Below are 18244 nucleotides of genomic sequence, written 5' to 3' on the forward strand. Positions count from 1 at the left end.
ATGACCGCCAGCGACGTACCACGGCAGCCACGACAGCTTCCGACGAGTGCCCAAGAGCGGCCAGTAGCCGGCCGCCAGCTACCCCTGCTGCATCGAGGTGATCATCGCGGCCTCTTTGCCACCACGATCGCAAGGTGTTTCGACACTTTGCCCACAAAGGTATGGACAGTGGAGATGAGTTTTTCTTTCACCAATTCATTTATTCATCGGACGGTTCATCGTCGGATGATAAAGATCTTGTGGTGGCTGCACTGGTCGTTCACGACCATATTGAACGGCAGCTTCCTCGGTATAGGGGGTCACTCCCTGGCCGTTCTCCCAACCCGAACCGCAACAAGGAGAGAGGCCACACCCTGCTCTAATCCGATTACTTTGCAAACACCCCGCTCTTCAAGCCGGATAAATTCCGTCGCCGTTTTCGTATGGCAAGGCATGTGTTCAATCGTATCAAAAAGGGAGTGGTTGCTCATGACCCATACTTCGAGTGCAAGACAGATGTCCTTGGCAAGTTTGGATTCTCCTCTTAACAGAAATGCACCGCGGCCATCCGCATGCTTGCATATGGAATTCCAGGCGATCTGGTGGATGAGTATGTGCGTATGAGTGAGTCCACACGTCTGCTGTCATTGTACAGCTTCTGCAAGGCCGTGGTGGCAGTGTTTGGCCCTGAGTACTTGAGGCAGCCAACTGCCGCTGATACAGAGAGATTGTTGGCGACCAACGCAGCTAGAGGTTTTCCAAGCATGCTTGGCAGCATAGATTGTATGCACTGGGAGTGGAAGAACTGCCCGTTTGCTTGGCAGGGCCAGTACAAGGGGCATGTTAAAGCGTGCACTGTCATATTAGAAGCTGTGGCTTCACAGGATCTTTGGATATGGCATTCATTCTTCGGCATGGCAGGTTCTCACAATGATATCAACGTGTTACAGAGTTCTCCAGCCTTCGCAAGGCTTGCAGAAGGCTACTCCCCACCTGTCAATTTTGAGATCAACGGCCGCCAGTACAATAAGGGATACTACCTAGCTTATGGTATATATCCTCAGTGGCCAATTTTTATGAAGACAATCTCGAACCCCCAAGGTGAGAAGATAAAGAGATTTGCCCGAATGCAAGAAAGTGCTAGAAAGGATGTGAAACATGTTTTTGGTGTGCTTCAATCCCGATGGGGTATTGTTCGAAACCCTGCGCTGACATGGGATGAAGGGAAGCTTTGGGAGGTGATGACTGCTTGTGTGATTATGCACAACATGATCGTCGAGGACGAGCATGATGACAGCATCTTCGACCAAGGACTTGTCAAGGTGAAAATGTTGAGCCCCTACACCAAGAACCGGCCACGTTTGAACAGTTTGCCAAATTTCATCGTGAAATGCGTGATTGGCACACTCATTTGGATCTTCAAAATGACTTGATTGAGCACGTGTGAATTCACATTGGCAACCAATAGATGTATTGGTTCATTCAAGACAATTTCGATATGGTTGTAAAATTATTTATTTAGAGAAAATTTCGATTGGATTGTAAAACTATTTTTATTTGGATGTGCAAACTTGTTTTGAACATTGAAATATGACTATATGGGCATCTTTGGCCGTGACGGACAGGATGGGGCCAAAGGATGCGGCTACGCGCTGGGCGCACGGCCATCGCATCCCAGGACAATTTCGGACACGACCCAGTTGCTCTATCCAAATGGACAGAATCTGCATAAAACGGACGTCCGTTTGGGATTGTGCATTGGAGTTGGCCTAAGTTAACCTAAAGCACACGCACCAGGATAGGGAGGGTGACCACTGACCAGGTGTCGACCCTACGCTACAGTTCCGTAAGATTTGTGGAGATTTGATTTGATTTGAGGGTACTGTACTGTCAAAGGTTATGTACTTGTACTCGTCCTCTTCGACCGCCCCACATCGATCTTAGTTGGCCACCAAAGGACGGAGGGAGATCTGACGTTGCCGGTACTGAGTTCTGAGATCACAAGAGAGACTCTCCTTCCTCCTCTCGCCAACTCTCCTACAACGAGTGGAGGGCACAGCGTCACCGGTCCATCAAAACCCTTTTTTCTCTTCCTTGTGCGGTGGTGGCTTCCCCGGATGAGATACCGACGTTGTACGGTACGCAAGAACCCACAGTAGCAAGTGGGTGTGGGGGGCTACGGCCAGTACGACCACCCCGTGCGTGATGCTGATACAGAGGTGCACCAGACAAGTAAGTACATTGCATGTGCTGTAGCTAAGCTTTGCCAGGGCTAAGCTAGTAGGAGTACTGCGCAGCACAAGGCAGGATCTTCAGGTGGCCAGGCATCCATGTACTCCTTTGTTTTCTTCTTCCTGACTTTAGAGTACACATGCGCCATGCCTCTGCCTTGATTTGATATGTGGCCAATGCATTTCATGGGTTGTGCATTTCTGGTAAGGATGCAGACCCGGGTCCCGCGAGGCCACGATGGAGCAGTGTACACAAGGTGTGCGTGCCAGAAGCATCGATGAAAGATTTGGACGTGCCGTGCTTGAACCACTGGTCTCTAGTACGTAGCACGCACTGGGACATGTCCTAGGTCCCGTCAGAAAAATGAAATGCTTTATTACTTTCGTCCTGTGTGCAGTGTGCACCCAGACAACAAAAACAAATGTGCATTGTTTTCAAACGTTTAAACAAGTTCACGTACTGTCAAGATAAATACAGCCACTAACCAGTGGTGAAATTATCCCATCAAGATTCAAGTTCTAGACTTGGCACCGGTCATGTTGTGCCGGCTCGGTATCGCAGAGGTGATAATAGGAATAGAGTGTGCACATGTGCGTTCATATGGGTGAGTATATGTCCATGTACATGAACATATGCGATTATACCGTGTTAAGAAAAACTATAATGGGGCGAGTCCTTGGAAAAAAAATTGTGCAAGTCAACTTTTTTGGCCATCGGATCTTCATCAGATGAATGTAGTGTGTCTTCTACCTCATCCTCCCTCCTCCTGAACCGCCCACGACCACCGGCCAATCTGCCTGCTGCCTCCACCCGCAGCAAGCGACTCTCCCGCGTCCGCCTCGCCTCCTGGCCCTCCTCTCACCGTTGCCTATCGTCGTGATGCCGCCACTCCCAACCATACCTCTAAACCTCCACAGCCGTCAAATATCTCCAATAGTCGGCGCATTCCAACCCACATTAGTCAACCCTTTTCCAAACCTCCAACTGCAACGTCGCAACTCGATGTCGCTTGTAGCGTCGTCTCGTCTTCGGCCTTGGAGCTCCACCAAGGCCTCCTTCTTCCTTCCACGCAAAATCGACTTACATCAATAAATTTAGGTGGTTTATATGTTGCTCGTGCGACTCATGCTTGTATTGCCCAGTGGCCGCTGGAAACACGGTGTATCAGTCGGTAATCCGCGTCAGAGCCAAGGCTCATCTCCACCAGATGAACAGTAAATTCAAAAATAAATAATAAGAAAAAATCTTTAACATTGGCATCAAATATGCTCATGTGCATAAGTAGCATAAATTTTGATGGTGTCTCGACATTCGACAAGCTCTAGGAAGTAAAAACAAAATTTGGTTGAAAGAATGTTCTTTGATGCCGGTTTTTGCACGAACATCGCATCTTCAAGCATCTTTGATGCTAAGAATTTTCAATTTTTTATTTGTTTGCTACTCCCTCCATTTACTTATACGAGGTCACTATGGAATATACATTTTGCATCTATACAAGGCCATCAACAGTAATCAGGGCAAAAAATCAACGATGTCTTCTCGTACTACCAACTTGTTTAATACTTATATGAATGTTGTCATAATGACACTTAACTACTTCCTCCATTCAATTTTCTTGCATGCACACGGTGTATTAAATGATCCCGGCAAACAAGAAAGAAAACTGGAATGCAAAACATGTACTCCCTCCGTTCTAAATTACTCGTCGTGGTTTTAGTTACTTGTTTAATACTTGTATGCATGTTGTCATATTGACACTCAACTACTTCCTTCATTCAGTTTTTTTGCATGCACACGGTGTATTAAATGATCCCGACAAACAAGAAAAAAAACTGGAATGCAAAACATGTACTCCCTTCCTTCCGTTCCAAATTACTCGTCGTGGTTTGAACTAAAACTATGACGAGTAATTTAAAACGGATGGAGTATTAAATTTTACCTTGATACCTGTAATTTCAGTTTGTGGTCTTGTATATAAAAATGAAGGAAGTATTTTATTTGAATTTGCTGTTTGGGCACCGAATTGCCGCACTCGTGTATTAGTAGCCTAGTCTTATTTGGAAAAAGTGATTACTGTTTTAAGCAACTCAAGTAAAAGTGAAAGGAAAAGGTTTTGCTTGGTTCTCTGATGTTTGGAGTAAAATCCACATAACCATCCGAACTGCTACGTGCTAACACGGACCCCTTTTATCCCCACGGAATTGATCCAACCAAGCATATATTTTCTACTCCAAGGCAACAAGGAATTGCGTGTTTCTAAGAGGCACTGAACTGGCAGTAGTGCAAGGATGTCCCTATCATATCCATGCACTTGTAAAAGTAACATAAGCCCCCTCTTATCTTAGACTAAATCAAGAAAATTAACTCTGGTTGACATGTTGGAGCTGGTAGGTAATCCTTTTCAATCTGTTGTCAACTTGTCATGCAAGTGACAACCCTGTCTCTCCCTGATAAGAGCTATCTCTCTCACGCACAGTCACCTGTTGTTTTTATTTATTTCATACGCTGTCGCGCATACGTACGTGCCTTACACTGGTCAGCATTATGATTACACACGTGTGACTAGACCGAATCGTGTCATCCACCTTTCTGGGCTAGCTTGAGATTTTAGGGAACGGGTTTCTGGATGAATGGCAGTATGCTACCAAAAGGTACAACGCTAGAGACGTTGAGGTTGTCAATGTTTGCTGGATTTAATATAAACGTGAATTAATATATACATCTTCTTTGGAACTAGTATAAACATGACGAGCTTATGAAATACTATTACCTTTCTCTAAGAGCATCTACAACTGGGCTCACTAAACTCACCCCCTTATGTATGCCTGAGCGGACTGCCCGGCACTAACTGGTAAAAAACAATTTGACCAGACGGGTTTCTCATACCGGTCCTACATTGCCAGCCTGACCGGCACTCCTCATATCTAGCCCAAAGTTGAAACGGATACGGAAAGGTCCGGGCACGTCTGCCACGTCAGATTGACCACGGAGGCCCACACGGAAACACGCACAAACCCTTCGGTCAGATGGGTGTCGGCGAGGACGCATTCATGGCACCGTTTCGTTGCACCACCCGAGCCCGCGTCGTCACCTTCCAATCCGCTTATCGTCCGCTGGTTTCTCCGCCATGGCCTGATAGAGAATGACGTATACCTCAAACTTCATCTTCATGGCCCGATAGGGAGCTGGATTTGCTGCATGCGGTTGTAAATGGTTAACGTTGAGCTTGAATTTCGGTGCACTGAATGACGCATCAATTGAGCTAACTCCAAGCGTACGGATAAGGCAGCCTTGCTTGAACCATGATCTTTCTAAATGAAAACGGACAATCATGATCTGTCTCATTGCTAAACAAATACTACAGCATATAGTACTACTATGTCACATCAAGCTACTGGCTACCTGATGTGCACACTTCATACTTGGTACTGCTCTTCATTAATACAATAGTGCATCATTGATTCATTGGGGGTCTGGTAGCTAGCAACTACTACCAAGTACCCCAAATATGTCGATACCTGCCTGGATACGCCCAAGAAAGCATATGCCCCTCTGCATTTGGCTATGTGGGAGAGCATTTCCCGCGACCCGGTGAGCTCATGTGACAAGGACGTACACCCGAGATCTTAAACAACGGTGTCCGGTAGCTAAATCAGGAGCTATCTAGGTACTAGCCAGTGCGCAGGGAGATCACACCATGATCCCAGCTGTTCCACATTGGGAACATTGAGGGGACACACACACATAGCGCAAGGAGGAAGAGGATGCGTGTGTGCTGCAGCTTGCTAGCTGTTGAAACGAAATTCAGATGGCGAGGGATGTGGTGTGGCTAATTGACTTGCTAACAGTGAGGGAAGTGCGCTGGAAATCGACTGATCTCCACTCCAGCTCGGGGGGTTGAGCTGAGCTGACAGGAGATTTATTGTGCTGCTAGCTTGACGACGAAACTCGGTATTAACCAAGACTGCGCCGAGGCTTAGCTTTGTGAGCGCTTCGATCGCACCAGCAATCAATCTGACGATCGAGACAGCTGCTCATGCTGGGCGTCAACTTAGGTTGAAGACATGGTGTCCAAGTGGTACTCCGTCGGTACGTCAGACGGCTGCGCACGCTGGACGTCGACTTTACGGGAGAGGGATCCTCTGACGTGTGGGCCCGGGTCCACATGTCAGTAGGCCAACGGCACGTCAGAACCGCATCCAACTTAGGTTGAGCTCATGCTGTCCTGGTGGTACTCCCGTACGTCAGGGTCACGTCAATTTTCGCTCCATCAACTGCAAAATAGAGTGCCTGGCAACTGTTGTTGATTTGTACTCCATCTACCATGCGCGTACGAGATGTGAGCCGGGCATCTACACTCGGGCATCTCAAATCCGTCTCATACACCCGGACGGGCCGCCTGTTCATCAACGGTCACGTTTTTATAATTCAGATGGACGCCTCAAACAACTATCAAACGGCCGGACTGACTGGCACCCCTTATATCCAGCCCAAATATGGGGCGGATTTAAGGCGCCCCGGCATGCCCGCCACGTCGGACTCGGCCCATGTTGGCCCACTCAACCTCACATATATTCGTCCCCATCCACTCATCGGAGCAAACCCTAGCCATTTCACTCCCCTTTCCTTCCTCTCCGCCACCCGAGCTCGTCTCCGACGAGTTCTGGCCGTCTCCGGCATGGCACGCAGCGGACCGGACTCCGACCACTCCGGATCCGTCGACTGGGGTGGCATCTTGTGCGGATTGGAGGAGGCAATGTCAGTCCGCATTGGACTCCGCCGCTGCTGGGAGGACAACGCCCGGCCGATGGACGGATCCGTCCGCCGCGACGCCAGTGTCGGCTCACCGGGCACTCGGGTTATCTGGTTCTGGATCCTTGCGGTCCCAGCCAGAACACCTCTCCTTCCCATCACCGGCCGGGCAGAGTATAAGTCCTACTGGGAACGAGCGGCCCGCCGTGGGAAGGACAGGACAAGGGCAGCTGAGGCCCGTATCAAGGCGGAAATGGCGGCGGCAGAGGCGGCTGATGCGGCGGCGCGGGCGGTCGCGGAGGAGGAAGAAATCTGCGCCCGCATTGTGAAGAAACGGCAGCGGAGAAATACGCGCGCCCTCATCCGAGAGCATAATCGGGCGGTCTGTGCCATGGCCGGACTGCCACCGAAAGAGGAGAAGGAAGACAGCAACGGCGAGGACAGCTCCGGCGACGAGCAGATCTGCCTCGATCTGTACTGATTCTTCGACCGGTACTTTTGCGAGAAGGACGGCAAGGGCGGCGGGAAGGGCAAGTGCAGCCGTGGATGAACTCCATAGCTAAACATGCCAAATTTTGGTAGTCCGATGGGATGTTTAGTTAGTAGTGATGAAGTAGCCGGACGACGACGTAATTGCATGACTTTATATGGATTTGAGATATGGTAATTGAGGTGTCCGGATGTGGATGACATTATTTGAGGGGTGCCCGGTCAGTGCCCATGGACGCGCCCGAACGCATCAACTGGCGTTTGAGGAGTCGGATTTGCGGTCCGGCTGTAGATGCTCTTATCGCATCTACAGCTGGGCCTCTCATACCCATCTCAAACGCCCGGGTAGGCAGTAAAAAAAATCAACCCAACCGGATCTCTCAAACCACGCACAAACGTCAGGGCTGACCGGCACCCCTCATATCCAACCCAAATATAGGGCCCGGGCGCGTATGTCTGACAGGCCCGGCCCACCACCGACCCCACAAAAAAACCCAATCTGGGCTGTGAGCTCAAACCCTAGCTCACTATGTCCATCTCTCTCTCTCTCGCTCCGTCCACTCCTCTCCCTTTCCGATCTCCATCCACCACAATGAGCAGCTCTGGCAGCGACTCTGGCTTGGAGCTCGACTACGAGGAGGAGATGGCCCTCCGCATTGCGTTGGAGCGATCCAAGATGGAGACCGGCGGCAGCTCTGGATCTGGAGCATCGCCGCAGCTCCCACGCCCGCGCAGCGCGGATGCCGGAGCTGAACTCTCCCGGCCCGCGCGCAGCGACGCAAGGACAGCAGAGTTTGTGCCAGCCCCGTGCCGTCTCCTTTCCCCGCCGGCCGCTCCTCCATGCGGCCAACGTTGGGTGCTTGTGCCCGCGCCTCCAGCTAGCAAGCGCACTCCGGAGTCGGAGGCGTGCGCGCCGTGAGAGGCAGCTTGCACAGGAGAGGGGCGCGATGGAGCAGTCCACGCGCCACCGCCGCGGGACGGAGCCGAACACCGACGAGGACGTGCGTCTCTTGGCATAGGTGTACCGCCGCTCCCTCACGAGGGCGGAGACGGACGCTCGCCGCCTCCGACGGAAGAACGCCCAGGCACTCCGGCTTGCTATTCAGCAGTCGAAGTGCGAGGAGGAGGCAGCGACACAAAAGGCTCAGGTGGAAAGGCTGAAGCAGGAGCAGGACAGGGCGTCCGTCAGATGAAGGGGCACATCGTCCTCTCCAACTCCGACTCCGACGGCGGAAACAACTGCACCTCGTCGTCCGACGACCAAGACCCTCCATGAGCCGCGGACGCCTAGCGCTGCACCGACGAATGGAAGGGCAAAGGCCTAGCAAGGAAGTGGTGATTCTGCCCCCCCCCCTCCTCAATGTTTATATCATCTTTTGTTGTAGAAGTTTATGAACTTGTCTAGGGACGAACTATGATCTTTTGGATGTGATGAAGTATGTTAATGTCCGTTTGCAGCTGATCTTGTGTTCCTTTGCAGGCGATTTTTGTTGTCCGTCATTTGATCACGTAGGATAGATCAACGTTTGCATGTGTAGTATGGATATAAGGCGCCAGATATGAGATGCACGAATGTAGAGTGGCAAATATGAGGGGTGCCCGGTCAGTGCCCGCGGACGCGCCCGATACTTCATTGATAGGAGAGAACAATAGCTCAACTTAGGTTGAGTGTATGCCGACGCCCTGAGAAGCAGCCCAAAACCAAACACCGCGTCCAAAATCTTCAATTCCAACATGGGAAACACCACAAGCAACTAAAACTACGCCTTCTCGAAGGATACTTCATCCGGACCAAGTTTGTTAGACACCGGAGACACCACGAACAACTAAAACCACGCCACACTCTGAGATACAGAAACTGAAAACTTAACTTTGCTCTTTTTAATTAATGAAGCCACAGGAGCTCTTGGATCTGCTCTCAGAGAGGGCTCAACAGCTTAGGAGAGCCACTTAGTAGTAACCTCTTGTGGTCTCTGTTGATGCTGGGCAAGTGTACTCCATGTTACACTTCTTAATACAGAAAGTACTTTCATGAGCTATCTGGAAGGCATACATATAAATTCACATCCATGCTCTCTCTGTGAGTACCACACAATAATCCTAGTTGGGGTATTCCTATGACAGTGAGAAGACCCCAGAGTCCTTATATGGAAATCCCTTAATGCATCTCTAAACTGGTAAACAGTATCAAAGCACAAGCTCTTGCACAACAGCAAATGTGAATCAGGCAAGGAAGCATCAAACCATATCCTTTCCTTAATCTTTTTCTTCTTCATTCCTTTCTTCAGTTGGTATGGTCCTTCAGATTCATCCCCTTCATCACTAATTGTAGGCAGTGAAAATTTAGACACTCAATTGCACATATTCAACAAATTAACTAAATATAGATTAAATATAACTAAAGAATTGCAAATGCCAATACCTGACATTGACCACGGGGAACCGAGGCGCCGACGAACCATGGAGGAGTTGCTCCGCCGGCTGCGAGGCTGGTTGTGAAGCAGGTTGCGTCGCATAACCGCTGCTCCCCATCCAATTGCCGACCCCGCCGCCGCCACAACACCGGCTTCACCACATATGTTTTACTAACATGCAAAGTTTCTTGATGGAAAAACATGCACGGAGGCCTGAACAAGAAAAATCGATGGTCCAAAGTGCTTTAAAAAATGCCCTTTTTAGAACTTTGTTTTTAACGGAGATCTTCACAAATGTTTTTTCACCACGAAATTTTGCATGTTTGTCAAGCATTCAACAATTATTGTCCCAACAATGGCTACATTTTTTAAAAGAATCTTATTTTACTCGATGTTACCAGAGGCGGAGCCAGCGTGTTAGCGTTGGGGTCAGATGAACCCAACGACTTTTCATGGTATAGTACACGTAGATAGATACGTAATCATATGAACCCAACTAAAAACAAGGCCTGAACCCATCAAGCTCCAACGTCAGGTGAACAGCCTAATAAAAGAGCCCAAAAGCCCAATAGTAAATTGCATATCTACCTCCTGTTCGTACCCTAATCTATTCTTCACGCCCATGATCAGCCGCCACTCGTCGCCACACGCCACGGCAGATCGACGGCAGCAAAGCCGGTGACCGTTGTCCAAAACCTTGCATCACCACATCGCCTATCCGGTGTTCATATTTTAATTTTCTAATTGCTAACTCCGTGTACTTATTTTGTTTGACCGATCTAGGGTATAGAATGACATATATTTCTCAAATGAGAAATCGGTCACTACATCCAAATAATATAATTCAAGGCCACCTTAAACGTAGGTAAAGTGCATCATATTTCTGAAGAGGTAAGTCATCAATTCCTACAAGCGTTGGCCTCTGTTTCATCTAATGTTTGCTTCCCAAATTGTATTGCTAGGGTTTTAAATTTTAAGAGTGATTACATGGTAATCGGAATATTGCGACTTGTCAATTTTCGAGGACGATTCACATATATTTAGGTTATTTTCCGACGGCTAGATGCACCGGAGCCAGATTGACTCTATAAACACACAATTCAATCAGTATGGTTTTATAGTTACTAGTTAAATGCGTTGCTAGGGAATAACAAATGATAATATTTCCGCATTTGCTATTCATAAATGATATTATATTTTTATCCATTATGCCTTTTGAGTGCTATATAGTTCTTCTCTGAAACAGAGTGCTATATATTCGATGCAAGCTGGTGCAAAAAGAATTAACCTTCGGTGCAAAAACAGACTTTACATTTAATTAATTAGACGCAATTAATCAATGAATGAACCCATCGGCTAAATTTTCTGGCTCCGCCCCTGGATGTTACTGTTCACCCACTGCATATGCACCGAAGTGCGTAGAAACTCCATGTTGAACGACTGAGCTTACATGGCAGTGACTCTTCTTCTCGCAACCGAACGTCTGCAGCAAACAGTAACAGATTTTTAGCGTGGGACAGCAACGTTGGATGTTGTTGCACAAAGATCGTGCCGTGCATGCGGTCGGGTTCACCACGGAGCAATCTTTGAGCCCCCAGAGGTTGTAGCGTAGCGCGCAACTTGTTGGTGGCCTTGGAGAAGTGCTTTTTGGGCGGTGTGGATGGGTGCACGCGCGGGGATAAGGGAGGCACGCGCTTGGGTAGAAACGGCTGCCCGGTTGTTTTCCGCGCGCTTTGGCCATGCTCAGCCCCAGGGGGTGGTAACCCTGTTGATAGCTCATGCCATCCTCACAATTTCAGAAAACACGCAAATATTTAGCATTTGCAATAACTTAGCGGTGCATTTCAGCTGATCACGCGACAAGAATCTACTGTCACTGTAGACTTGGATATGCTTGCTTGGTTGGTGTACATGTTTTGATATTTACCAGCCATGTTTGGACGTGATCATACCCCATCCACTGTGTCACCATACCAGGTACTACTAGTAGCATTATGCTCAGAATAGGATAATAATAACAAGATAGAGACATTTGTTTCTTAGTACCGGTAGGTAGTAGAATATATATACATCAGCTAGCAATATCTTACAGGGCAGTTGCAGAAGAGAAAATAATAAAAGGCTAACGAAATAATAACTGGGAACGAACAAAAAGAAGGCAAAAACATCACGGTCGTCACCTGGCACGTCCATATATAAAGTCTACTACTACTAGGTAATTCATCACTTGCTAGTTGCTCATCAGGATAAGCGTACGTGCGTGCGTGGTACCAGGCCAGCGAGCCGACCGGTAGCGACAACGCCTCTAGGCAGCTAGCGGCGCGCGCGCGCACGTACGTAGGCACGCTGCGTCATCACGCCGCCGGGCGTCGCGGCCTCGGCGTCACGGCCAGCGGGGCCGCCATCTCGCACGACAGCCTCAGGGTCTCCCCCAGGTTGACGCCGCGCGCCGGGTCGGGGGAGGGCAGGAACTCCAGCTCGTGCAGCAGCGTCGCCAGCCAGAACGCCACCGTCGCCATCGCCAGGCTCTTCCCGGGGCAGCTCCTCCGCCCGGCCCCGAACGGCGCCAGGCGGAGGTCTGACCCCATGACGGAGAGCTCGGCGGCCGGCTGTCCGGCGACGAACCGCTCCGGGCGGAACTCGTTCGGCTCGGCCCACACGTCGGGGTCGTGGGTTATGGCCCACATGTTCACCATGGCTGTGGTGCCAGCGGGGATGAGGAACCCGTCAACGTGAATGTCCGAGGTGGCGAGGCGGGCCCAGGAGAGCAGCGGGCCGGGCGGGTGAACGCGGAGTGTCTCCTTGATGACGGCGTGGAGGTAGGGGAGGGAGGCGGCATCGGACTCGGTCACGGCGCGGTCGGGCCCCACCGCGCGGTCCAGCTCCTCGTGCACCCGCGCCTGCACGTCCGGGTGCAGCACCAGCCGGGCCAGCACCCACTCCATCAGCACCGCCACTGTGTCGGTCCCGCGGAACACCATCTCCTGCACACCAAAGATGAACGTATCAGAGGCCTGGAACGAAACGAAACGTGCGTGGCTGTGTACGCTTGGGAGTTGGTTTGGGTTCGGTTGCACACACCCAGAGCACCGCGATCATGTCGGCGTCGGCGAGCCTGTCGCCGCCCTGGAGGGAGAGCAGGACGTCGGTGAAGTCCTTGACGGCGGCGGACGGAGCGGCGGAGCGGTGGTCGTCGATGATGCGGCCGACGAAGCTGTTCACGAGGGGGACGAGACGGGAGCACCGGGCGCGTGTGCCCTGCGGGTCGAAGCGGGCCAGCCAGGGGAGGTGGTCGGACCAGTTGAGCTGGCCCAGCAGGTCGTAGCCTTCGTCCACCAGGTGGCTCAGCTCGCGGACCTCCTCGCTCTCCTTGCCGGTGCCCAGGTCGTAGCGGCGGCCGAACACGGACCACATCACGTTGTGCAGCGACGCGCGCCGCAGCACGCGCCGGACCTCGACGCCGGCGCCGGCGCTAGCGAGGGCTGCGACCATCTGGTGCGCGATCACAGCGCGCTGGGGAGCTGACGCGGTGACCTGCCACGGGGAGAAGAGGTGCGTGGAGGCGACGCGGCGGAGCGCGCGCCAGTACGCGCCGTGGGGCGCGAAGCCGATGGCGCGGTGGAACAAGAGCCCGTACGCCGACTCCTTGATGGGGCGGTCGGCGAAGGCCGGGCTGTAGAGGATCTCCCTAGCCACGTCCGGGTGCGCGGCGACCACCATGCGCGTCTCGCCGAGGGAGAAGGCCATCAGCCTCTTAGCACGGCCGCCCAGGCGCGAGGCCTCGGCGGCAAGCTTGCGGTGGGCGAGGCCGGTCATGAGCCACATGCTGCCGATCAGCGGCAAGCCCCTGGGCCCCGAGACGAGGGAGCCCTTGAGGCGGCGGGTGAGCCACCACCTGCCCCAGGCCGGCCCGCCGGGGAAGCACCAGTGCAGGAGGCAGGTGAGTGCGAAGGCGGCGGCGCAGACCGCGAGGAGGCCGGCGAGGCGGCCGGGGTGATCGCCGCCGCATTTGGCGGCGAGCGAAAGGTACAGAAGCCAGCTGGCGGCGCAGTCGTCGGGAGTCGCCATGGATTCTTCGCTTGCCTTGCTTTGGTTCGGGTGTTGTTGAGGCTTTTGGGGTGGTGCGTGCGTTGAAGTTGGGGAGTCATGGTCGGGGCGTGGCCCGGTTTTATAGCCGCAGGAAAGGCGGCAAGGGCGACGCACACGGGCGGACGGAGGGGAGCTCCATCGGGGGAGCGGAGGGCGGATCGAAACCAGGGCGATCGGTTCAATTCAATTTAATTAATGGCGTTGATGATGATGGTCCGGCGCATCATCAGTGCCGAGAGAGAAGCAGTGCAGGCGTTTCGCTTGGCCAAATTGATGATGGCGGTAAATGCGGGCGTTAGTAGTGGAGGGGCATCCAAGGACCAAGGCTAGCGCGACGGACGTAGTAGGAGTAGTACGATATTTGTGTGAGTTCCGTATTTGTGTTGGCCTGGCACGCAAAGCGACCGGGACCGGGGGGAACAACGATCGGCGGTGGAGCGGGAGCCAGCTGCGGCATGGGGTGGCACGTGATGGCCATGCGGTTTTGCTCCGATCCGGTGGGCAACGAGAAGCGGCCGGCCGAGCTAGCTAGTAGGAGTAGGCATACACATGAGGCGCGTGAGCTGCAAGGTCGGTTCGGTTCAGTTCAGTAGCCGTAGCTCCATCGCCCATGCCCACTGTGGGGTGCGCGCGGATTGCGGCGGCACGTCGTCACGCGGGCCTCGTGCGGCGCCACCGGGCCGGGCCTCCCCGGGAGGGAGAGAGGTGACGGCACGTACGCGCGCATCGATCACGTTGCTCACCAACCCATCCATCCATCCATCCATCCATCCAGCGATGAACTGCAGCTACTCCGTATAGCAACTACAGCCAGTATAGCTGCATCGATTGGGCCATACATGCACGGAATCGAATCGAATAGCCTGAGCTCAACCATGTACGCTACGTCGTATGTGGAGCACCGCTGGCATACGCATTCTGCAAACAAATTCGTCCGCGTGCATGGAGAGGCGATTAACCTGCCCTCATTACGGATTAGGTTCAGGCAGCGGCCGTCACGTCCAAATGAGGAAAGGGACCCCCAAATCCCCGGCGCATCATGCTAAAACTAGTTTATAGCGTCAATGTTGGCGGTTCCATTAAATTAACATAGCATAGCTAAGACGGGGCTTCATGGAAGGTCAGCATAGCATAGTACTCGTAGCTATACTACTGGTGCTAGTAGATACAAGCATTATCTTTACCGCCGCTGCATTGGATCACAACTTCCAGTTGCGAAAAAGAATTAGTCATCCCCGGGCATGTGAGCAATGCAAATGGGAGAAATAACACAGTTCGAGTGGAACAAAGTCAAGATGTTGGTGCTCATATCGCTCGCTTATATTGACTTTACGCCCAGACAGCAGATGGATTCAGGCCACATTGGTCGATTTCATTTTTAAACAAGGAGCCTCCTTGGTGTTTTTCATCAAAGAAATCGCCAACAGTTTACAAGGTGTTTTTTCTTCAAAAAATTATCTACTTATCTTCAATCATGGCGGTACAACGAACACCAGATATAATAAAATTCACTTCAAGATCCATAGACCACCCAACGACGAGTACAAACAATGAGCGAGCCGAAGACGCTGCGCCATCATCGCCCCTCCCTCGCCGGAGCCGGACAAAACTTTTTGTAATAGACAGTCGAAAAGTCGTCATGCTACGGCTACCTAGAACCAGGGCACCAGAACAACAACCGCCCACCAATGAAGAAACGTATAGATCGGAAGGATCCAACCTGAAAGCACACGAACATAGACCGGATCCGAGTAGATCCACCGCCGCTGCATTGGATCACAACTTCCCGCTGCGAAAAAGAACAACACTGGGTATGTGAGGAATGCAAATGGGTGAAACAGCAGAGTGGATCCAACAGCTCGATTCATGCCACATTGGTTGAATTTTATTTTTAAACAAGGAGCCTCCTTGGCGATTTTCATCGAAGAAACCGCGAACAGTTTACAAGTTGTCTTTTTCTTTGAAAAACTTTTGCTGGTTAATTGAATGTGTGATGCAAATTGGTTTACAAAGTGCTTAAAAACATACTACCTCTATAATATATTTAGTTACTAAGGTAGGAGAGTGGATTTTTTTCGCTTTCAAGCTCCATGGCGCCCTTTATTTTCAAACATTCAAAAATCATTTGTTTAAGTTTTAAAAAAAATAAAAGAGTTAAGAAATTCTGAAAAATACACAAGTGGTTATAGATGTATAATAGATTTGTGTGAAATTCCAGCACGAAATACTTCTTTATGTGGCATGTACACAAAAAAAAATCATGTGGTTTTAGTACATGTGCTAGAAAATACGTGATTTTGTCATTTTTCTGTACCTCACGTAAAGAAAGGTATTTCATCATGAAACTTTGCAGACGACTAGTATACATCTATATGTATATGTGTAACTTTTTTCCAGCATTTTCTGAAACTGAAACAATTATTTTAAAGTTTTCAAATAAAGAGCTTCATGGAGCTCGAGCTCCATTAGGTATTTCTGCAGAGGCAGTACAAAACAAAGGAAAAAGGAGTAAGCAAGGAGGGGTAACTCACTCCACCCTCTTGACGAGACCCTCTGGCCCATCCAAGCAACCTAGACGACACTTTTCTACTTATTACTGCCTTTGTTTCAAAATATAAGGTGTATTAGTTTTTTTAAATCAAACACTTGCATGTTTGACCAAGTTTTTAGAAAAAAAATCAATATCTACAATACAAAATTTGTATCATTAGATCCATTTTGGAAATTATTTTAATATTTTATTTGTTCTGTATTGTAGATGTCTATATTTTATTCTATAATAATGGTTAAATATATATGTTTAATTTACACAAAAACTAATGCACCTTATATTCTGGAACGGAGGGAGTATAACATAAGCACATGAAGCTAAAATACACATAAAAAGCTCATAAACAATTCTCTACAAAAGCTCAAGGCACCTCAAAAAAGCCAAGCAATATTAGATGAATTAGCGACAACATCAATTCATCGTGATCACGAGCACCGTAGAATTCCTGCCATGTCTCCTTGCGAAGTTCTGCTGAAGCAACTTCTTAACCATCTACACTCCTTCAATTCTTTCTACCTAACGACTTTTCTCCAAGACACTCCACTAGCTTCACTTAACAAATAGGATGTCAATGGGTCCGGTATGGGACAGTTACAACAATGTCATACCCATACCCTACATGCTCATAGGAATCAATGACCCTGTTTGTTTCAGTTTCAGTTGGCTTTGGATCACCTATGAATTCGCTTCACGCAAAGCTGAATTAGGTTTGCCATTGAATTACACCTGGACATGCTTCAAGCAATTGCCCTAAAAATGGTGTGAATCCATATTCAGTTTCATTGGCAAAGCTGATTCCAAATGGTTGTTATTCTAGCTTCTGATTTTTTTTTCTACAAGAATCTGGTGCCTAAAGTTAAAACAAATAGGGCCAATGTATGCCCATCATACCCTAGCCCACGGGTACAAAACCTTGTTTGTACCCATACCCGATGGGTATCAATGCCCGATGGGTACCCAGCAGCAAGCTCAACACACTTGAAGGAATATATATCATCCGATAGTATTTTTAAGAAATGCAAAAATTGAACTCGTTTTATAACATGATCAAACAAAAAAGATTTCAATATTTCAGAGTAGAAGACTTCAGTTGTTTAAACAAAGGGTTTGTTGTACATTCACGCATCATACCGTTAAAGTGTATGACTTAACTTAATAGTCTAGAAACTCAAACAATAGTTTGGCCACGCATATTAGCTTGTCTGATTGGGCTCCGCATACTGTGGGCAAAGAGTTATACTACCTCTATCTAGGTGTGCAGAGTGCCGCCCGATCCGCCCCGCACTAGATTTACCGTAGTTATTAGTTCTCCCTTTAGATTTAGTTCAATTTGAACTAACCCTCTATTGATCCAGGACTATGTGGGATGTCCGCCCTACCATATACCTTACCCACGATTAGTCGGGTAGGATTCGGACGGCTGCCTATGAGCACAAATTGACATATCTCTTTGGCCTTGTAGCTACCAGGGTGCTTTCTTTGATCTGACCGGAGAAGGCCGTGCAATTATTTCCCTTTGTATACCATACACACTCCAGTGTACGTACGTACGTACCACAGGTCGCAGTCATGTCCGTGCTGCGTGCTTGCCTGGGCCTACGCCTTAACGGAGTACTACTATCAAATTGATGTCAGTCCCTTTTCTAAAAAAATCAAATTGATGTCAGTACAGGCATCGGTGCGTAAGTAAATCGTTAGTCAAGCCAGGCGCGCAGCTGTCAGCACGCGGGTAGAGCCA

The 18244-nt window shown here is 49.9% G+C and overlaps 1 protein-coding gene across 1 annotated transcript; it reads right to left on the reverse strand.

Moving 5' to 3' along the window:
• Positions 1–11875: 11875 nt before the first annotated feature.
• Positions 11876–14107, reverse strand: LOC119311241 (cytochrome P450 78A9-like). The gene is made up of 2 exons (XM_037586879.1): positions 12948–14107; positions 11876–12850 (listed from the first exon to the last, which is right to left on the reverse strand). Exons 1-2 carry the CDS (start codon positions 13932–13934, stop codon positions 12221–12223), a joined length of 1617 nt encoding a protein of 538 aa, XP_037442776.1. The 5' UTR covers positions 13935–14107; the 3' UTR covers positions 11876–12220.
• Positions 14108–18244: the final 4137 nt, after the last annotated feature.

The sequence above is a fragment of the Triticum dicoccoides genome, chromosome 5B (genome assembly GCF_002162155.2).
Source record: "Triticum dicoccoides isolate Atlit2015 ecotype Zavitan chromosome 5B, WEW_v2.0, whole genome shotgun sequence".
Taxonomy (NCBI): domain Eukaryota; kingdom Viridiplantae; phylum Streptophyta; class Magnoliopsida; order Poales; family Poaceae; genus Triticum; species Triticum dicoccoides.